This window comes from Mesoplodon bidens (genome assembly GCF_964165515.1).
Source record: "Mesoplodon bidens genome assembly, chromosome: 7".
Taxonomy (NCBI): Eukaryota; Metazoa; Chordata; class Mammalia; order Artiodactyla; family Ziphiidae; genus Mesoplodon; species Mesoplodon bidens.
The window spans coordinates 15,625,572-15,648,948 of NC_138164.1; the positions used below are offsets into that span (position 1 = coordinate 15,625,572).

At 39.4% G+C, this 23,377-nt stretch overlaps 1 protein-coding gene across 1 annotated transcript in view; it reads left to right on the top strand.

Annotated features, from left to right (window-relative positions):
- Positions 1–23,377, top strand: part of BUD13 (BUD13 homolog) — a 45,243-nt gene that overhangs the window by 4,043 nt on the left and 17,823 nt on the right. Inside the window, exons 3-9 of the mRNA XM_081239051.1 lie at positions 2,731–2,827; positions 8,763–9,638; positions 15,423–15,727; positions 17,865–17,970; positions 18,326–18,464; positions 18,755–18,939; positions 19,178–19,259. Coding sequence (XP_081095177.1) covers positions 2,731–2,827; positions 8,763–9,638; positions 15,423–15,727; positions 17,865–17,970; positions 18,326–18,464; positions 18,755–18,939; positions 19,178–19,259 — 1,790 coding nt within the window. The remainder of the gene's footprint in view (positions 1–2,730; positions 2,828–8,762; positions 9,639–15,422; positions 15,728–17,864; positions 17,971–18,325; positions 18,465–18,754; positions 18,940–19,177; positions 19,260–23,377) is intronic.

The following is a 23,377-nucleotide window of genomic DNA, read 5'->3' on the forward strand; positions in this document are numbered from 1 at the left end:
AAAAAACCCCCCCAAAAAAAAAACAAAAAAACAAACAAAAAAAAAATGCTTTGAGAATGTGACTTTTAATGGTTGCATAGTAGTTCAATATACATATTAATTTAATCTGTCTTACTACTGGCTCTATGGGTTGTTTCCTGTTTTAAAATATCATAATGATTTAATAAACATTTTGGACATAAATCATTGTAAGAATCCATTTATTTCTTTATTCCTATGAAATGAAATCAATAGGTTAGAGAGTATGGTCATCTTGAGGTGTTTCCCATATTGCTTTCCAAAAGGTAGTATGAATTTACACTCCCACTAGAGGTGTATGGGAATGTCAGTTTCCCCATTTCTTCATCAATATTGGAGTATTATTCACATCAACAAAGCAACTGCAAACCTATGTCAATTTGGCAGGTGAACAGTGGTATCCAGATTCTTTGAAAAATAGTAAAATGAATGATTTTTCATACGTTTATTGGGCTTTTGTATTTAATGAATTTCTTGTATTTGTCCATTTTTTTTAGAAAATTGGAGTTTTTATTTTTTTCATTGATTTATTTGATATTTGTATAATAGGAATATATTATCTGTTTTACACGCCATAAGTATATTTTGTCATTTGCCTCTTCATTTATAATAGTTTTTGACATTTAAAAATTTTGATTTTTTGTAGTCAGGTCTGTTAATTTTCCTTCATAATGTTGTCTTTTGCTCTTATGATTGTCCCAAAACCTAAGTAAGGGAAAGCTTTAGCCCCACTGCTAGACTCTGTGCTTGTTACAACAGACCTTGATTATTGAATTCATTTTTTTTTTTTTTTTTTTTTTTTTTTTTGTGGTACGCGGGCCTCTCACTGTGGTGGCCTCTCCCGTCGCGGAGCACAGGCTCCAGATGCACAGGCTCAGCAGCCATGGCTCACAGGCCTAGCCGCTCCGCGGCATGTGGGATCCTCCCGGACCGGGGCACGAACCCGTGTCCCCTGCATTGGCAGGCGGACTCTCAACCACTGCGCCACCAGGGAAGCCCTGAATTCATTTTTGTTACTCCAAGATTATCACAACCGATAATTAGGACAACCACAGTCATAGTGGCAGCACAAGATTAATAGGTGTAATTTACCATGTACCAAGCACTGCTAAGCTTTCATGAATTATCTGTTGAATCCTCATAGCAATCCTTTGATCCTGCTTTTACAAATTAGGAAATTGAGGCTTAGAGAGAATAATTTGCCAAAGGTTATACAAATATTAAGGGACAAAGCTGGGAATTTAGATCTCAATTCATCTTGTTTTTTAAAATAAATTTATTTATTTATTTTGGGCTGCATTGGGTCTTTGTTGCTGCACGCGGGCTTTTCTCTAGTAGTGGCGAGCGGGGGCTACTCTTTGTTGTGGTGTGCGGGTTTCTCATTGCGGTGGCTTCTCTTGTTGTGGAGCAGGGGCTCTAGGCGCACGGGCTTCAGTAGTTGTGGCATGCAGGTTCAGTAGTTGTGGCTCATGGTCTCTAGAGCGCAGGCTCAGTAGTTGTGGCTCACGGGCTTAGTTGCTCCGCAGCATGTGGGATGTTCCCGGACCAGGGCTCGAACCCGTGTCTCCTGCATTGGCCAGCAGATTCTTAACCACTACGCCACCAGGGAAGCCCCATCTTGTTTGAAAGCCTGTGTTTTTAATGCCCAGTGAGAGATCTCAAAACTAGGTTATATGAAGAATGATGGTAGGATCTTGGGAGAAGAGAAGAAGTAGAGGGGAATTCAAACCTGGGTTTGAGTTTCAGTTCTGCCACTTGCTAGGTTGAGAAAGTTACTTAACTTCTCTGAGCCATAGTTTGCTCTTAGTAGTGTGGAGCCTTTCTTTCCAGGGCTTTTGTGAGGATAAAGTGAGATAATATAAGTAAAGCACAAACCACAGTGCCTTGCTCATAGTTGCTACTGTGTAATTAGAATTTATTGTGCCAGCTATCTTTGAAGGTCTGTCATGTGGAAAGGGGATCAGTTGCATCAGAGGTAGGACTAGGGTGGATGGAAAGAAGTTATAGGAAGGTAGATATGGGTCCGATGAAACTAAGAACTTTCTAGCCCCAAAATGCAGTGGACTGCCTTGTAACATGAGTTCCATGTCAGTGAATTAGTTCCCTGTCAGGGAGGGACTATGTGAGTGATCATTTATCAAGTATACTGTAGAGAAGATTCCAGATTTGTTTGGGAATTTGGATGATATGAAATGTGGTCTTATCCCTTAAAGATTCTATGAGTCTGTGTACATTTTAGTGACTTCTTTTGGTTGGATACTAGAAAAACTGTCATTGTGACTACCTACAATAGGAAAGTTTTCATAAGGAGTCCAAAGCCCTTAATGAATGATAGGATGACAGGAAACCTGCCTGTGTTTTCACTCTGAATGTAAAAGTAAAAGGGTAAAAGGAGTTTAGCTTTTAGCTTACAAGTGGCAGTTGTATACCTGGCATCTTGATAAGAAGGTTTGTAATGAAAGAAATTAACCTCTGGAGGGAAATTGATTAGTCAGAGAAAGATCTATAATTAAACCATCCAGTGACAATCACATGTTTATGGAGCAAATGTAACTGAGGACCAGTACCTGCTTCTTCATGGCCGTTTTGGGTCTTCGTGTGCCGTGTATTATTAGGAATGGAATAGTCATAGCTTCAGGTTCTTGAGACAGCAACATTGTTACTTGGCTGGATCCTGTGGATTTCCTTAACGTATTGTTCTCACTCCCACAGGTGGCTGAGTTTGTGGACGAGCGGCCAGAAGAGGTAAAGCAGATGGAAGCCTTTCGTTCCAGTGCCAAATGGAAGCTTCTGGGAGTTCCAACAATAGGTAAGTCTGAATTTCCCATTTATAGGAGAAGGCTTTTTCTTTTTTTCTTTTTTAATTGAAGTATAGTTTACAAGATTGTGTTAGTTCTAGGTGTACAGCAAGGTGTTTCAGATATATATATATACCTTTTTTCAGATTATTTTCCATTATAGGTTATTACAAGATACTGAATATAGTTCCCTGTGCTATACACTAAATCTTTGTCGCTTATCTATTTTAGTACAGTTGTTTGTATCTGTTAATTCCGTACTCCTAAGTTATCCCTTCCCCCCTTCCCCTTTGGTAACTATAAGTTTGTTTTCTATGTCTGTGAGTCTGTTTCTGTTTTGTATATAGATTCATTTGTATTATTTTTTAGATTCCACATATAAATTATATCATATAATATTTGTCTTTTTCTGACTTACTTAGTATGATATTCTCTAGGTCCATCCATGTTGCTACAAGTGGCAATATTTCATTCTTTTTTATGGCTGAGTAATATTTAGTTGTGTGTGTGTGTATGTGTGTGTGTGTGTGTGTGTGTGTTCCGCAGCTTCTTAAACCAGTAGTCTCTTGATGGACACTTGGGTTGTTTCCATGTCTTGGCTATAGAAATAGTTCTGCTGTGAACATTGGGGTGCATGTATCTTTTTGAATTAGTGTTTTTATTGTTTCCAGATATATACCCAGGAGTGGAATTGCTGGATCATATGGTAGTCCTATTTTTAGTTTTTTTTTTTTTTTTTGCAGTACGCGGGCCTCTCACTGTTGTGGCCTCTCCCGTTGCAGAGCACAGGCTCCGGATGCACAGGCTCAGCGGCCATGGCTCACGGACCCAGCTGCTCCGCGGCATGTGGGATCTTCCCGGACCGGGGCATGAACCTGTGTCCCCTGCTTCGGCAGGCAGACTCTCAACCACTGCGCCACCAGGGAAACCCGATTTTTAGTTTTTTAAGGAGCCTCCATACTGTTTTCCACAGTGGCTGCACCAATTTACATTCCCACCAACAGTGGAGGAGGGTTCCCTTTTTTCCACATGCTCTCTAACATTTGTTATTGGTAGACTTTTTGATGATAACCATTCTGACAGGTGTGAGGTGATACGTCATTGTGGTTTTGGTTTGTATTTTTCTAATAATTAGTGATGTTGAGCATCTTTTCATGTGCCTTTTAGCCATCTGTATGTCTTCTTTGGAAAAATGTCTATTCAGGTCTTCCCATTTTTTGATTGGGTTGTTTTTTTGATATTGAGTTGTATGAGCTATTTGTGTATTTTGGATATTAATGCCTTATTGGTCGCATCATTTACAAATATTTTCTCCCATTCCGTAGGTTGTCTTTTCGTTTTGTTAATGGTTTCCTTTCTTGTGCAAAACCTTTTAAGTGTAATTAGGTCCCATTTGTTTATTTTTGCTTTTATTTCTTTTGCCTAAGGAGACTGAGCTGAGAAAATATTGCTACAATTTAGTCAAAGAATGTTTCACTTATGTTCTCTTCTAGGAGTTTTGTGGTTTTAGGCCTTGCATTTAGCTCTTTAAACCATTTGAGTTTATCTTTGTATATGGTGTGAGGGAATGTTCTAATTTCGTTGTTTTACATTTGGCTGTCTTGTTTTCCCAGCACCACTTGTTGAAGAGACTGTCTTTTCTCCATTATATATTCTTGCCTCCTTTGTCATAGATTAATGGACCATAGGTGTGTGGGTTTATTTCTAGCTCTCTATTCTGTTCCATTGATCTGTGTGTCTGTTTTTGTGCCAGTACCATGCTGTTTTGATTACTGTAGCTTTGTAGCATAGTCTGAAGTCTGGGAGGGTTATACCTCCAGCTTGGTTATTCTTTTCTCAGTATTGCTTTCACAATTCTGGGTCTTTTGTGGTTTGATATAAATTTTAAGATTATTTGTTCTAGTTCTACGAAAAATGTCATGGGTACTTTGATAGGGATTGCATTAAATCTGTAGATTGCTTTGGGTAGTATGGCCATTTTAACAATATTAATTCTTCCAATCTAAGAGCACAGAATATCTTTCCATTTCTTTGAATCATCTTCAGTTTCCTTTGTCAGTGTTTTATAGTTTTCAGCATATAGGTAGGTCTTCCACCTTCTTGGTTAAGTTTATTCCCAGGTAATTTTTTTTTAACGCTATTTTAAACAGGATTTTTTTTTTAACCTTCTCTTTCTGATGTTTCATTGTTAGTGTAAAGAAATGCAACAGATATCTGTATATTAATCTTATATCCTGCTATCTTGCTGAATTCATTTATTAGTTCTAATCATTTTTGTGTGGTGGCTTTAGGGTTGTCTATGTAGAGTATCATGTCATCTGCAAATAGTGACAGTTTTACCTCTTTCCAGTTTGGATAGGTTTTATTTCTTTTTCTTGTCTGATTGCTGTGGCTAGGACTTCTAATACTATGTTGAATAGAAGTGGTGAGAGTGAGCATCCTTGTCTTATTCCTGAATTTAGGGGGAAAGCTTTCAGTTTTTCACTGTTGAGTATTATAGCTCCAATGGCCATGAAGTAAACACCAGTTATCAAAGGTAATCACATCACCTAGACAAAAGATTTTTTTCAATATGACTATAATCCTGTGTGTAAATGATATGCTGAGCTAGAAAATGTGAACTGCAAAATAGCATTGCTACTTGGTTCACATCAAGACATAATATGTTTATTTCTTTACATAAAAATGGCACATTTGCTTTTTCATACAAATCAGGCCCACTGAATGGAGATGGCTTTAGATCTTTTGACATTTGAACTACATAGCCTGGGGGCCCTTTGTAGACACTTTTATAATTCTTACTTAAAGTATTATCTCTGTGTAAAACTTTTGAATTGTTCTTCCTGATGGTTACTTATCTCTCACTCAGAAGTGTCTTTTTTTTTTTTAATTGAAGTATAGTTGATTTACAGTGCTGTGTTAATTTCTGCTGTACAGCAGAGTGATTCAATTATATATACATTCTTTTTTATATTCTTTTCCATTATGGTTTATTACAGCATATTGAATATGGTTCCCTGTGATATATAGTAGGAAAAAAAAGTGTTATACTTTGTGCCTTTAGGTTAATTATCCTAAAATTCTGATTAGAAAAAATGCATAACAAAAGTGACAATTGGCTGTGGGTTTGTCATAAATGGCTTTTATTATGTTGAGATATGTCCCCTCTCTACCCACTTTGGTGAGAGTTTTTGTCATGAATGGGTGTTGGATTTTGTCAAATGCGTTTTCTTTGTCTACTGAAATGATCATGTGTTTTTGTCTTTCCTTTGTTAATGTGGTGTATCACACTGATTGATTTGATTTGTGTATGTTGAACCATCCTTTGTGACCTTGTATTGCATCCAACTTGATCATGCTTGATCATGGTGTATGATCCTTTTTATGTATTGTTGGATTTGAGGGAAGCCTTTTTTTCCTGTCCTACACTTTTCTTTTTAGAGGAATGCATAGTTTATTTTAGTGTGTCACTGATCCTGAAAAATATAGTGAAAAAGAATTCGGAACTTATTCAGAGGTAGTAAGATATGAGAACTTAGAGACCAAGTATTCCACTTTTTCTTATATTCTGGTGGTAGGGTTACTGAGGTCAGGAAGTGACTCATTTGGGTGTCTTTCAGCACCCACCCCTTTCTGGCCCAGAATAGGAGAGCACTTAGTGTATATTTGGAGGAGTTTATGAGAATCTGAGGAACAGAATTTGGAGACTGAAGCAACCTCTGTCCTCTACCAGGTTGGAGTGACACATGTATGGGCCAAGGATCAATGTTTTCTATCTTCTTTTTTGTATTAATAAATCTTTCTTTGTTCTTCCCTTAATTATTGGTATTTTGCAGCACATTATCCTCTATTTGCCACTCTACACCCTCTCCCTAGACTAGTAATTTAACTTTCTATTGAAAACATTTTTTGAGTTCTTGAGAGTTTGATAAAGGACATTTGTTAAGTCTGAGCAGAAATGAGACCTAGTCTTATTTGCCCTAGTATTCCCTCTGCCCAGCACAAAGAGTTGCCATTAAGACATATTTCTTGAATTTCTAATAGGTATTTGATTCTTACAGCCTACTGCTCTTTGGTAAATCATCACTTGGGGCTTAGCAGTCATTTCCCCTTTTCCAAAAACTTGGTGGTAGGTCTGCTTACTAAGGGACACAGACTAAGAAATACTTGGTCCCACTGAGTCACAGCCCTGCCCCAGCAGTCATTTGGGCTCTGGGTGGCCAGTGGAAGAGTGCTGATTTTTACCCTCTCTGTTCCATTCTCACATAAGGAAGGATCTTGCTTCTTGATAGTTAACTCCTGTTTACCCTTGATGCTTGTTCCCTTTCACATATGGAGGGTAGAAGAATTAACTCCTAAACAGGATTTATTCTTTCTGTGTTATACTTTGTGGCTTTCGGTTAATTATCCTAAAATTCTGATTAGAAAAAAATGCATCACAAAAGTGACAGTTGGCTATTGGTTAATGACCACCTTTGCCTCAGTTTTTAGTACATTATTATTATGTTTTATGAATGAAAACTTTATTATCAGTATTATTTTATCAGAATCCTGTTCACTCATATCTATTATTTTCTGCCTTATCCTGTGGTTGTGTTTCCAGTCTTCTTCACAATCTTTTTTTCAGAGAGAATCTTCTGATTTCCATATGTGTAGGTCTAGGAAGTGACACACAGAGACACACACACACACAAACATAAACGTGCATAGTTGTTTTTCATTTGCCTCACCCTCACTGGCCCATTTGTTACTGGAAATATCCTGACTGATCTCTGACCCTTACTTCCTTTTTATAAATATCATGGAATTTATCAACCTCGTGGATTAGATTTACTGTCAGGTACCCCACAGATATCAATACTTTTCTCTGAGGGGTAGATTCCAGTCAGAGGATCCTATTCTCCAAAGTAAAGGAGTTGACTTCATTTCATTCATCCATTTAACAAGTATTCATTGGGTCCTACCCAACTTTTATTTGTGTTTGTATTTTATTTGTTTAGGGAGCTCAGTGATGAGAAATAGAGGGGGAAGAGAAACTGGATTTTGGAACTGTCCTGATTTGCTATAAACATTTCATTCTGTTATACCTTTGAATGCTGAAAGTCTCAAATGCTTTCCTTTTCAAAGATTGCACATGGACTCTGGAGTCAAACAAATCTGGATTTGGATATTCATTCCACCACTTACTAGCAGGATGACTTTGGCAAACTACTTAATCTTGCTGAGTACCAACTTCTTTATCTGTAAAATAGGGATAACAGTGTTTATCTCCTAGGCTTGTTATGAGAATTAAATGAGATAATCTATATAAATAATGGGCATGCAGTAGGTGATCAGTAAATGCTGATCCTTTCTTTCTTGTGCTCTCCCCAACTCTAATAAAGAGCACGATGGCATGGATTAAATAGTTAACAGCATTTCATTTTGATGTGGCACAGATTTAGTCAATTTGCCTTTTGAAAGAAGAGTGGATACAAACTATGAATTATCTAGGCTAAATATCAGTAGGAGCTTCTGATGGGGAACTCTGTACAAATAAGGTTTTGGGAAGAACACTGGATTGGGGGTTAGAAGGCCAGAGTTCTAGCCTATCTCTTCATCTTAGTAGCTATGACCCCTAGGTAAGAAATCACTTAGTTCCTTGGAGTCTGTGTTTTCATGTCTGTAAAGCAAGGATACCTGCCCTGCTTACCTAACAAGATGTAACATGAAAAATACATTTAAAATGCTTTGCAGATTTATGAATTGTTAGGCAAACATGAGAGATTATTCTTAGGATATACATGAGCGCTGGTTTACTACTCCTAAGTAAGAGTTGTGCATTTCCTTCTTTTGGGCTTTCTGAGTAGTTTTGAGATATATCCTGCTGGGGCATCTTTTGAAACTTTGGTTACAGGGGTGAACAGAGCATTTGTAGGAATCTGACTCTTTGCTATTTGTGTTTAGGCCACAATGAAGATCTACCCTCACACAGACATTACCGTCATGATACCCCGGATTCATCTCCTCCTAGGCAGGTCCGTCATGATACCCTGGATTCATTTCCTCCTAGGAGGGTCCGTCATGACACCCTGGATTCATCTCCTCCTAGAAGGGTCTGTTATGACACCCTGGATTCATCTCCTCCCAGGAGGGTCCGTCATGACCCCCTGGATTCATCTCCTTCTAGGACGGTCTGTCATGACACCCTGGATTCATTGTGTCCTAGGAGGGTCCGTCATGATACCCCGGATTCATCTCCTAGGAGGGTCCGTCATGATACCCCGGATTCATCTCCTCCTAGGAGGGTCTGTCATGATTCCCCAGATCCATCTCCCCCGAGGAGGGCCCATCATGACTCAGACCCATCTCCCCCAAGGAGGGCCCGTCATGATTCACCGGATCCTTTTCCCATCAGGAAGGCTTATTGTCATTCTTCAGGTGTATCTCCTAGGAGGGCCCGTCATGACACACCAGATCCATCTCCACCTAGGAGAGCCCACCACAATTCCTCAGATATCTCTCCTCGCAGAAGGGCCCATAACAGCTCCCCTGACACAGCTCAGCCTAGAAGGACTCTTGACTCTGTGGACACACCACAGCTCAGGAGGGCCCATCATAATTCCCCTGACTTGGCTTCTAATGTCCCTCATTCACTGCCCAGAACCAAAAGCAGTAAAGCCCCAGAAAGTTCTAGCAAAACTTCTCCACATCAGAAGGGACCCGGACCTTCTCATCTGTCACTCCCAAAGAACAGCAAGTATGAATATGACTCGGAACTCTCTCCTCCACGGAAAAAGCAAGCAAAATCCCATTTTGGAAGTAAGCAGCATGATTCTAAAGGTGAGCATTTGATTGTCCATGAGAGAGACTTGTTCCCGAGGCACTTTCTTTTGGACATTTTCGTTGCTTTATTAGGTATTTGTGATCTTCAGAAATGAGAATGGAGCTTTGGAGAAGTTTTAAAAACTGGAGGGAAGTGGTGACAGGTTGGGCTGAGGAGAGTTAAAAATTTACAGTAGCAGGGAGGAAATTTTTTTTTTTTTTTTTTTTTTTTTGCGGTACACGGGCCTCTCACTGTTGTGGCCTCTCCCGTTGCGGAGCACAGGCTCAGCAGCCATGGCTCACGGGCCCAGCCGCTCCGCGGCATGTGGGATCCTCCCGGACCGGGGCACGAACCCATGTCCCCTGCATCGGCAGGTGGACTCTCAACCACTGCGCCACCAGGGAAGCCCCAGGGAGGAAATTTTTATATATCCTTTTGTTTATTCTCCCCACCTCATATAAAGATATTATATACATGTTTGTTGCATGTATACAATGCATAGAAATGTAGAAAAAAGTCATACAAAATTCTGTCATTCAGAGGCAGCCCCTGCTAGTGTTGTAACCAATGTCCTTTTAGTCTTTTTTTTTTTTCTATTCATTTCTGATGTAGTTGAGACTTGTCTAGGCAGTAAATACATATTGCATATGTAATCTTGCCTGTTGTTTTACACTTAACATTATCTTCCCCATGTCGTAAAACATCTCTTTGTTAATATAATTTTTGTTGGTGTTTAGCCATTTCCCTAATATTGCATATTTTAGGTTATTTCTAAACTTTTTCTTCTATAATTCTATAATGAACATCCTTATACATAAACTGTTACCCTGTTCAGAATTATTTCCTTATCTACTTCTAGATAGATTTCTGGGGCATTGAAGTACTTCTAGATATGTTTCCTAGGAAACTAAGTACAATAGAAATGGATTTATTGGGTCAGAGGGTTCTGTGCTTTTAGGACTGTTGATATGTATTGCAGATTGCTTTTGGGGAAGGTGATTTGTGATGCTTATGTCTACGATTCACAGCTATGTGGTGAAATTTGTTTACACCATCTTTTGTCCCTAGGTACTATTTTAATTTTTAAATTCAAATACATTTTTTTTTTTTTTTTTTTTTTGCGGTACGCGGGCCTCTCACTGTTGTGGCCTCTCCCGTTGCGGAGCACAGGCTCCGGACGCGCAGGCTGAGCGGCCATGGCTCACGGGCCCAGCCACTCCGCGGTATGTGGGATCTTCCCGGACCGGGGCACGAACCCCTGTCCCCTGCATCGGCAGGCGGACTCTCAACCACTGCGCCACCACGGAAGCCCTCAAATACATTTTTATACTTTAGTCTGAGGACATGAGAATATAATACGGGTAGTTTTTTTTTTTTGTGGTATGCGGGCCTCTCACTGCTGTGGCCTCTCCCGTTGCGGAGTACAGGCTCCGGACGCGCAGGCTCAGCGGCCATGACTCACTGGCCCAGCCGCTCCGCAGCATGTGGGATTTTCCCGGACCGGGGCACAAACCTGTGCCCCCTGCATCGGCAAGTGGACTCTCAACCACTGCGCCACCAGGGAAGCCCCTAATCCAGGTAGTTTTAAGTTTCACCACACCACTGAGACCTGAGTGCAGTTTGTTTTTTGCCCACTTTATGTATGGATAAATATGACACAGATGATAGCCTCATCCACCAGAGGGCAGACAGCAGAAGCAAGAAGAACTACAGTTCTGCAGCCTGTGGAATGAAAAGCACGTTCACAGAAAGACAGACAAAATGAAAAGGCAGAGGACTATGTACCAGATGAAGCAACAAGATAAAACACCAGAAAAACAACGTAAGTGAAATGGAGATAGGCAACCTTCCAGAAAAAGAATTCAGAATAATGATAGTGAAGATGATCCAGGACCTTGGAAAAAGAATGGAGGCAAAGATCGAGGAGATGGAAGAAATGTTTAACAAAGACCTAGAAGAATTAAGGAACAAACACCTAGAAGAATTACGGAACACACAAACAGAGATGAACAATACAATAACTGAAATGAAAAATACACTAGAAGGGATCAATAGCAGAATAACTGAGGCAGAAGAATGGATAAGTGTCCTGGAAGACAGAATGGTGGAATGCACTGCTGCAGAACAGAATAAAGAAAAAAGAATGAAAAGAAATGAAGACAGCCTGTGAGACCTCTGGAACAACATTAAAGGCAACAACATTCGCATTATACGGGTCACAGAAGGAGAAGAGAGAAAGGACCCAAGAAAATATTTGAAGAGATTATAGTCGAAAACTTCCCTAACATGGGAAAGGAAATAGCCACCCAAGTCCAGGACGTGCAGAGAGTCCCAGGCAAGGTAAACCCAAGGAGAAACATGCCGAGACACAGAATAATCAAATTAACAAAAATTGAAGACAAAGAAAAATTATTGAAAGCAACAAGGGAAAAACGACAAATAACATACAAGGGAACTCCCATAAGGTTAACAGCTGATTTCTCAGCAGAAACTCTACAAGCCAGAAGGGAGTGGCACAATATATTTGAAGTGATGAAAGGGAAGAACCTACAACGAAGATTACTCTACCTGGCAAGGATCTCATTCAGTAAGTGGGAAACACAAGAGAAGAAAAGGACCTACAAAAACTAACCCAAAACAATTAAGAAAATGGTAATAGGAACATACATATCGATAATTACCTTAAATGTGAATGGACTAAATGCTTCCACCAAAATACACAGGCTCACTGAATAGATACAAAAACCAGACCCATATATATGCCATCTACAAGAGACCCACTTCAGACCTAGGGACACATACAGACTGAAAGTGAGGGGATGGAAAAAGATATTCCATGCAAATGGAAATCAAAAGAAAGCTGGAGTAGCAGTACTCATATCAGATAAAATAGACTTTAAAATAAAGAATGTTACAAGAGACAAGGAAGGACACTACATAATGATCAAGGGATCAATCCAAGAAAAAGATAAAACAATTATAAATATGTATGCAGCCAGCATAGGAGCACCTCAATACATTAGCCAAATGCTAACAGTTATAAAAGAGAAAATCGACCGTAACACAGTAATAGTGGGGGACTTTAACACCTCACTTACGCCAAGGGACAGATCATCCAGAGAGAAAATTAATAAGGAAATAACAAGCTTTAAATAACACAACAGGCAGAGACACTTAATTGATATTTATAGGACATTCCATCTGAAAACAGCAGATTACACTCTCTTCTCAAGTGCACACGGAACAGTCTCCAGGATAGATCACATCTTGGGTCACAAATCAAACCTCAGTAAATTTAAGAAAATTGAAATCATATCAAGCATTTTTTCTGACCACAATGCTATGAGATTAGAAATAAATTCCAGGGAAAAAATGTAAAAAACCCAAACACATGGAGGCTAAACAATACATTACTAAATAACCAATAGATCACTGAAGAAGTCAAATAGGAAATCAAAAAATACCTAGAGACAAGTGACAACAAAAACACGACGATCCAAAACCTATGGGATGCAGCAAAAGCAGTTCTAAGAGGGAAGTTTATAGCAATACAATCCTACCTCAGGAAACAAGAAAAATCTCAAATAAACAATCTAACCTTACACCTAAAGGAACTAGAGAAAGAAGAACAAACAAAACCCAAAGTTAGTAGAGGGAAAGAAATAAAGATCAGAGCAAAAATAAATGAAATAGAAACAAAGAAAACAATAGCAAAAATCAATAAAACTAAAAGCTGGTTCTTTGAGAAGATAAAATTGATAAACCTTTAGCCAGACTCATCAAGAAAAAGAGGGAGAGGACTCAAATCAATATAATTAGAAATGAAAAAGAAGTTACAGTGGACACCGCAGAAATTCAGAGCATCATAAGAGACTACTACAAGCAAATCTATGCCAATAAAATGGATGCCAATAAAATGGACAACCTGGAAGAAGTGGACAAATTCTTAGAATTTGTTCTAATACCTAACCAGGAAGAATTAGAAAATATGAACAGACCAATCACAAGTAATGAAATTGAAACTGTGATTAAAAATCTTCCAACAGAAGTCCAGCACCAGATGGCTTCACAGGTGAATTCTATCAAACATTTAGAGAGAGCTAACACCCATCCTTCTCAAACTCTTCCAAAAAATTGCAGAGGAAGGAACACTCCCAAACTCATTCTACGAGGCCACCATCACCTTGATAGCAAAACCAGACAAAGATGTCACAAAAAAAAGAAAACTACAGGCCAATATCACTGATGAACATAGATGTAAAAATCCTCAACAGAATACTAGCAGACAGAATCCAGCAGCACATTAAAAGGAACATACACCACAATCAAGTGGGATTTATCCCAGGGATGCAAGATTCTTCAATTTATGCAAATCAATTAATGGGATACACCATATTAACAAATTGAAGGAGAAAAACCGTATGATCATCTCAATAGATGAAGGAAAAGCTTTTGACAAAATTCCACACCCATTTATGATAAAAACTCTCCAGAAAGTGGGCATAGAGGGAAGCTACCTCAACATAATAAAGGCCATATACGACAGACCTACAGCAAACATCATTCTCAATGGTGAAAAACTGAAAGCATTTCCTCTAAGATCAGGAAGAAGACAAGGATGTCCACTCTTGCTGCTATTATTCAACATAGTTTTGGAAGTCCTAGCCATGGCAATCAGAGAAGAAAAAGAAATAAAAGGAATACAAATTGGAAAAGAAGAGGTAAAACTGTCACTGTTTGCAGATGACTTGATACTATACAGAGAGAATCCTAAACATGCCACCAGAAAGCTACTAGAGCTGATCAATGAACTTGGTAAAGTTGCAGGATACAAAATTAATGCACAGAAATCTCTTGCATTCCTATACACTAGCAACAAAAGATCAGGAAGAGAAATTACGGATACAGTTCCATTCACCATTGCAACAAAAAGAATAAAATACCTAGGAATAAACCTACCTAAGTAGGTCAAAGACCTGTACTCAGAAAACTGTAAGACACTAATGAAAGAAATCAAAGGTGACACAAACAGATGGAGAGATATACCATGTTCTTGGATTGGTAGAATCAATATTGTGATATTGTATCCCAAAGCAATCTACAGATTCAGTGCAATCCCTATTAAATTACCAGTGGCAGTTTTTACAGAACTAGAACAAAAAATCTTAAAATTTGTATGGAGACACAAAAGACCCTGAATAGCCAAAGCAATCTTGAGGGAAAAAAACGGAGCTGGAAGAATCAGACTCCCTGACTTCAGACTATACTGCAAAGCTACAGTAATCAAGACAATATGGTACTGGCACAAAAACAAACATAGATCAATGGAACAGGATAAAAAGCCCAGAGATAAACCCACGCACCTGTGGTCAGCTAATCTATGACAAAGGAGGCAAGGATACACAATAGAGAAAAAGACAGTCTTCAATAAGTGGTGCTGGGAAAACTGGACAGCTACGTGTAAAAGAAAGAAATTAGAACACTCCCTCACACCATAAACAAAAATAAACTCAAAACAGATTAATAACCTAAAAAATATATATATATATGGCAAAGATGAGTATGTTGAGATCTCAACATGCTAGTCAGTTACTAGTAACTTGGGAATAGAACCCCACATCCTGCCTATTGGTTTTAAAAGTTGTCTTTCACTTTGCTCTTCTCCTATGTCCTTCGTAATTGTGTTTAGGTTAGTGATAGTTCCTCACAAGAGGACTAAATGAATATTGAACATTAGCCTGACAGATTGTTTTTTTAAGATTCTGCCAAGGGGATTAAAGACTTTACTGTTTAATTTCCAGGCTCTCCCCCCAGCCATAGGAAATATCGTACAAGCTCTTCACCCAGGAGACATCAGAGTCACATGTTGGACGCTTCTTCCTACCCAAGTGACAGTAGGAAAGCCTCTGACTCAGATCTTTCTCCTCCACGGCATAAACAAAGTTCAGGGCCCCGGGATTCTGATTCAGATCTGTCACCTCCACGGAATAGACCTAGGCACTGGAACTCTGATTCTGACCTCTCTCCACCAAGGAGGAAACAGAGGGCCAAATCATCTGATTCTGACCTGTCTCCACCTCGAAGGAGTCAGCCTCTGGGAAAGAAGGTAAGAATTTTCAGGAGCCATATCTTCTCTTAGAGAGCGATAACTCCTGTCTTCTAGCTCTGTACAAGTCCCAGAGATCCAAGCCAAAGCAGGAAGAGGTAACTCTTAGTAGCATAGTAAATCTAGCTCACAGGACCTCTAGGGCTCTTTTCTTCTCTCTGAAGTCAGGACTGCCTAACCCAGCCCAGGTGAACTTGCAAATAGCAGATTCCCTAAATAGCTTCTGCCTTTATATCCTCTCAGTTCCATGAATCTCATTTTAATAGGTCCACAGAAACTTCCTATTTTCTCACGAATAAACTGAGAATGTAGTTTACAGTGTGGAGTTGAGCATGAACCTTGTGTCAAACAGATGACATATGGGGATCGTACTTATATGTACTATCTGTGAGATTTGAGCAAGATACGTAATATCTCTAAGCCTCAGCTTCTTCATCTTTAAAATATGGATAATAGTATTACATACTTCATAAGGTTCTTGTGGGAATTAAATGAGTCAGTAAGCAAAGCTCTTAGCACAGTGCCTGGGACAAAGTAAGCATTTAGTGTAAGCAGTTTACTATTATAAATTGGACTGTAGGTCTCCAGAGCTTAAAGAGAGTCACTTAAAATATAAAACGACTTTTAGAAATCATATCGCCTGGGAAGTAAGTGTTTTGTATTATTTTAAATCTGTGATGAAGCCTGAATTAGCAAAACAAATCCGCATGAACCCTGAGTAATTGTGTTGTAAAGAACACCAGTACTAGTAAAGAAGTGTTATTCCAGAGCTTCCCTGGTGGCGCAGTGGTTAAGAATCCGCCTGCTGGGCCTCCCTGGTGGCGCAGTGGTTGAGAGTCCGCCTGCCGATGCAGGGGATACGGGTTCGTGCCCCGGTCTGGGAGGATCCCATGTGCCGCGGAGCGGCTGGGCCCGTGAGCCGTGGCCGCTGGGCCTGCGCGTCCGGAGCCTGTGCTCCGCAACGGGAGAGGCCACAACAGTGAGAGGCCCGCATACCACAAAAAGAAAAAAAAAAAAAAAAAAAAAAAAAAAAAAAGAATCCGCCTGCCAATGCAGGGGACACGGGTTCAGGCCCTGGTCTGGGAGGATCCCACATGCTGTGGAGCAACTAAGCCTGTGTGCCACAACCCCTGAGCCCATGTGCTACAATTACTGAAGGCCGTGTGCCTAGAGCCCATGCTCCGCAACAAGAGAAGCCACTGCAATGAGAAGCCCAGGCACCGCAACGAAGAGTAGCCCCCACTTGCCGCAATTAGAGAAAGCCTGCACGCAGCAACAAAGACTCAACGCAGCCAAAAATAAATTTAAAAAAAAAAAGTGTTATTCCAGTGAGTTGGTTAAGAAAGAGAATGATAGAGCCTGTGGTGTGCACGTTTCCTCTAACACAGACTTTTCAGGTAAGTTTCTATGTAGCCCATGTGGTCCTGGTAGGGTAGACCAGCCTGTCCCTAGCCCAGGAAGTAGGGTTCTTCTCTTTTGGGGAACAGAGTGAGGTCTGTGTTTCAGCTGGACTCCTTGACATTTTTATGTATCTGCTTAGTCCGTGGGCAATTTACTATTAATCAAATTTAATTTAGCACATTGTTTAAGGATATCGGGATATAAGTATATACATTGATTGTGGGTTGGTTTGTTATCTTGATACAGAGTGGAGTTTAGTAAGAAGTTTCGATTTGGTTATATCTTGTCATTATCCTGAAATATAGGCACGATTTCAGGATCTTAGGTTTGCTTGACTTTGTGATTTAAATGAAATATTTTATCAGTGTTGATCTCTACCAGAGGACTTAGAGCTTGATAGAGGTTTCTGATCAGGTGACCTGAGAGTCTTCATGTGTGCAGTTTATATGCTGAAAAGTCAGAAATACAGATGCTTAGCCTTCCCTTTAGCATATCGTTGGTTTGTGTTTCTGTTTACTCTTAAACTTGATAGTACTGTTAAGTTTCCATGACATTCAGTTTTATTTCTTCTTTTCTATTTTGTGAATCCTGTGGTTGGTAATAAGAATATAAAGCTAGAGTTTTTGGTTTGGTTATTGCTGATTATCAGACAAAAATACACCTAACTGTGTATACCCATGGAGTCTATTGCTGCATTATCTTATTAATGTTGGATGCTCCCTTTTCCATTGCATAGGCTGCACACATGTATTCTGGGGCTAAAACTGGGTTGGTGTTAACTGACATACAGCGAGAGCTGCAGGAGCTCAAGAGACGGGACCAAGAGACCATGGCATTTGAAGGTAAAAATGTGAAAGTGCAGAGACCAGTTGAGGCCCTTGTAGCTTTTATTTTTTTTAATGTAGCTTATTATACCTGATATTTAAAAGTTTTAATTGCTGTCAAATTTCAGCTCTGGTTTTGTGCATTATTTTAACTTCTCATTGGGTCCAAGTGGTTCTTTTCCTTCTTGAAAAATGTTAATTTTCAGGATCATTACCAATATGCACTTAGATGTTGGTAGGGACTACTAGTAGTCTGGCTGTGAAAGTTCTTATCTAGCATCAGAACCCCAAGTGGTTGATTTCAGCTGTTAGAATATTATTTCTGATTTTGATACCCGGTGTTTATCTTTAAAAGTATAATTTTCCTTTGCAGCTGAATCCCAGCATGCTGAAACCGTATTTCGAGATAAGTCTGGTCGTAAGAGGAATTTGAAACTGGAACGTTTAGAGCAGAGGAGAAAAGCGCAGAAGGACTCGGAGAGAGATGAGCTGTATGCTCAGTGGGGAAAAGGGTAAGAGAACCACTGAAAGGAAAACAAGACTGCAGTGACCGGAGGAAGTCATTTCTCTATTCTTCTGCCTTCAGAGCTGTTTTCAGGAATGGGAAATTCAGTGTGCTCAGTCCCCTTCCTAAGATACTGATATATTCCACACTTCCAGTTGGTATTCAAGAATTTTACCTTTTTCAGTATTTGGCCTAGGCTGCTGGAAAGAGGAGGTTCTCCAAGTGTAGCAGTACATCTCAGTGTAAGAGTGGAAATGTTAAACAGGATAGCAGACACTCCTGGTTCTTTTTGTCCAGGCTTGCACAGAGCCGGCAGCAGCAACAAAATGTGGAGGATGCAATGAAGGAAATGCAAAAGCCTCTGGCCCGCTATATTGATGATGAAGATCTAGATCGGATGCTGAGAGAAAAAGAAAGAGAGGGGGACCCCATGGCCAACTTTATCAAGAAGAATAAGGCCAAGGAGGACAAGAATAAGAAAGGTGAGCCTTCTGGGAATCTTCAGAGAATGAGGTGACTTATGTGAAGAGAGAAAATCAGTAGGGGGATGATACATAGCTATGTGCAAAGAAGGCTTTCCCATACAATTTCAGATTTCTTGTATTGGGGAATTTAGATTTAACTCAAGAGACTTCTGTACAAAAATTTTTTTTCCCACTGCCATCCAGCTCTGATTTGAATTATGTAGTTAACTAACTTTTCTCCCTCTCCTGTCATTAGTGAGACCTCGCTACAGTGGCCCAGCACCTCCTCCCAACAGGTTCAATATCTGGCCTGGATATCGCTGGGATGGAGTAGACAGGTAAACCTGAATATTTCCTACAGTTTTGTTTTCTCTTCCATCTAACCCGAACCTTCCCTGACTGTTCTCAAATCATTCTACACTCTACCTCATTTTCTGCTCTAATCACAAGATTAATAAGATGCAGTTTGGTTGCTTCTATTTCTCTAATCTCATTTCCCATGCTTAGAATACTCCTTCCTTTTTTCCTTTTCATAGCTCTGGGCAAATAACTCAGGTGGTCCAGCTAGGATACCTTTTGTTTTGGACACTGATCACTTCTAATGATATTTTCTAAGGTTTGGAGGGGATGCATGATAGGTGCTAGTCTGAAGCCTTTTGTACGTTGTATCTTTAAAATGTAGCCCTTGAATCTTTTCTTCACTGCCTTAGGAGTGTGTTACTTGTAATGTTGCACTGCCCCTACCACCTTGTCTTTTCACCTACCCATATCTGTACCCACATGCACTAAATTCCTTTCTGCTATCATGGATGAACTATATATGCTCCTATCCAAAGTCAGTCCCTCTACTTCATGTTAGATCCCATCTCTTGCCTGCTAAAGGACATTGTTCTATCATCTAGCACAGTGACTCTCAAAATTTGTCCTCTCAAGACCCCTTTACACTCTTAATAATTATTGAGGACTCTAAAAAGTTTTGTTTATGTGGGTTATAGCTGTTAATATTTACCATATTAGAAATTAAACTAAGAAGTTTTAAAAGTATTTATTAATTATTTAAAAAAAGCCATTACGTTAACATGGTTACACTGTTTTTAAAGAGAAATAACTATATTTTTCAAACAAAAAAAAAGTGAGATTCAGCATAGCTTTGATTTACATTCTTGCAAATCTCATTAATGTCTGGGCTGATAGAAAACATCAGGACTCTTTTTTTTTTGTATTTTATTTTTTTTTTATTTTTTTTTTATTTATTTTTTTTTTTTTTCCATTTTTTTTTAAGTTTATTTATTCATTTTTTTAATTAGTTTCTGCTTTATAACAAAGTGAATCAGTCATACATATACATCTGTTCCCACATCCCTTCCCTCATGCATCTCCCTCCCTCCCACCCTCCCCATCCCACCCCTCCAGGCGGTCACAAAGCACCGAGCTGATCTCCCTGTGCTCTGCGGCTGCTTCCCACTATCTATCTACCTGACGTTTGGTAGTGTATATATGTCCATGCCTCTCTTTCGCCTTGTCACAGCCCACCCTTCCCCCTCCCCATATCCTCAAGTCCATTCTCAAGTAGGTCTGCGTCTTCATTCCCGTTTTGCCCCTAGGTTCTTCATGACATTTTTTTTTTAAATTCCGTATATATGTGTTAGCATACGGTATTTGTCTTTCTCTTTCTGACTAACTTCACTCTGTATGACAGACTCTAGGTCTATCCACCTCATTACAAATAGCTCAGTTTCGTTTCTTTTTATGGCTGAGTAATATTCCATTGTATATATGTGCCACATCTTCTTTATCCATTCATCCGATGATGGACACTTAGGTTGTTTCCAGCTCCGGGCTATTGTGAATAGAGCTGCAATGAACATTTTGGTACATGTCTCTTTTTGAATTATGGTTTTCTCAGGGTATATGCCCAGTAGTGGGATTGCTGGGTCATATGGTAGTTCTATTTGTAGTTTTTTAAGGAACCTCCATACCGTTCTCCATAGTGGCTGTACCAATTCACATTCCCACCAGCAGTGCAAGAGTGTTCCCTTTTCTCCACACCCTCTCCAGCATTTATTGTTTCTAGATTTCTTTTTTTTTTTTTTAATTAGTTTCTGCTTTATAACAAAGTGAATCAGTCATACATATACATCTGTTCCCACATCCCTTCCCTCATGCATCTCCCTCCCTCCCACCCTCCCCATCCCACCCCTCCAGGCGGTCACAAAGCACCGAGCTGATCTCCCTGTGCTCTGCGGCTGCTTCCCACTATCTATCTACCTTACGTTTGGTAGTGTATATATGTCCATGCCTCTCTTTCGCTTTGTCACAGCTTACCCTTCCCCCTCCCCATATCCTCAAGTCCATTCTCAAGTAGGTCTGTGTCTTTATTCTCGTTTTGCCCCTAGGTTCTTCATGACATTTTTTTTTTAAATTCCGTATATATGTGTTAGCATACGGTATTTGTCTTTCTCTTTCTGACTAACTTCACTCTGTATGACAGACTCTAGGTCTATCCACCTCATTACAAATAGCTCAGTTTCGTTTCTTTTTATGGCTGAGTAATATTCCATTGTATATATGTGCCACATCTTCTTTATCCATTCATCCGATGATGGACACTTAGGTTGTTTCCAGCTCCGGGCTATTGTGAATAGAGCTGCAATGAACATTTTGGTACATGTCTCTTTTTGAATTATGGTTTTCTCAGGGTATATGCCCAGTAGTGGGATTGCTGGGTCATATGGTAGTTCTATTTGTAGTTTTTTAAGGAACCTCCATACCGTTCTCCATAGTGGCTGTACCAATTCACATTCCCACCAGCAGTGCAAGAGTGTTCCCTTTTCTCCACACCCTCTCCAGCATTTATTGTTTCTAGATTCCTTGATGATGGCCATTCTGACTGGTGTGAGATGATATCTCATTGTAGTTTTGATTTGCATTTCTCTAATGATTAATGATGTTGAGCATTCTTTCATGTGTTTGTTGGCAGTCTGTATATCTTCTTTGGAGAAATGCCTATTTAAGTCTTCTGCCCATTTTTGGATTGGGTTGTCTGTTTTTTTGCTATTGAGCTGCATGAGCTGTTTATAAATTTTGGAGATTAATCCTTTGTCAGTTGCTTCATTTGCAAATATTTTCTCCCATTCTGAGGGTTGTCTTTTGGTCTTCTTTATGGTTTCCTTTGCTGTGCAAAAGCTTTGAAGTTTCATTAGGTCCCATTTGTTTATCTTTGTTTTTATTTCCATTTCTCTAGGAGGTGGGTCCAAAAGGATCTTGCTGTGATTTATGTCATAGAGTGTTCTACCTATGTTTTCCTCTAAGAGTTTGATAGTTTCTGGCCTTACATTTAAGTCTTTAATCCATTTTGAGCTTATTTTTGTGTATGGTGCTAGGGAATGATCTAATCTCAAACTTTTACATGTCCCTGTCCAGTTTTCCCAGCACCACTTATTGAAGAGGCTGTCCTTTCTCCACTGTACATTCCTGCCTCCTTTATCAAAGATAAGTTGGCCATATGTGCGTGGGTTTATCTCTGGGCTTTCTATCCTGATCCACTGATCTATCTTTCTGTTTTTATGCCAGTACCAGACTGTCTTAATTACTGTAGCTTTGTAGTATAGTCTGAAGTCAGGGAGCCTGATTCCTCCAGCTCCGTTTTTCGTTCTCAAGATTGCTTTAGCTATTCGGGGCCTTTTGTTTTTCCAAACAAATTTTGAAATTTTTTGTTCTAGTTCTGTGAAAAATGCCATTGGTAGTTTGATAGGGATTGCATTGAATCTGTAGATTGCTTTCGGTAGTAGAGTCATTTTCACAATATTGATTCTTCCAATCCAGGAGCATGGTATATCTCTCCATCTATTTGTATCATCTTTAATTTCTTTCATCAGTGTCTTATAGTTTTCTGCATACAGGTCTTTTGTCTCCTTAGGTAGGTTTATTCCTAGATATTTTATTCTTTTTGTTGCAATGGTAAATGGGAGTGTTTTCTTGATTTCATTTTCAGATTTTTCATCATTAGTGTATAGGAATGCCAGAGATTTCTGTACATTAATTTTATATCCTGCTACTTTACCAAATTCATTGATTAGCTCTAGTAGTTTTTCGGTAGCATCTTTAGGATTCTCTATGTATAGTATCATGTCATCTGCAAACAGTGACAGCTTTACTTCTTCTTTTCCAATTTGGATTCCTTTTATTTCCTTTTCTTCTCTGATTGCTGTGGCTAAAACTTCCAAAACTATGTTGAATAAGAGTGGTGAGAGTGGGCAGCCTTGTCTTGTTCCTGATCTTAGTGGAAATGGTTTCAGTTTTTCACCATTGAGGACAATGTTGGCTGTGGGTTTGTCATATATGGCCTTTATTATGTTGAGGAAAGATCCCTCTATACCTACTTTCTGCAGGGTTTTTATCATAAATGGGTGTTGAATTTTGTCGAAAGCTTTCTCTGCATCTATTGAGATGATCA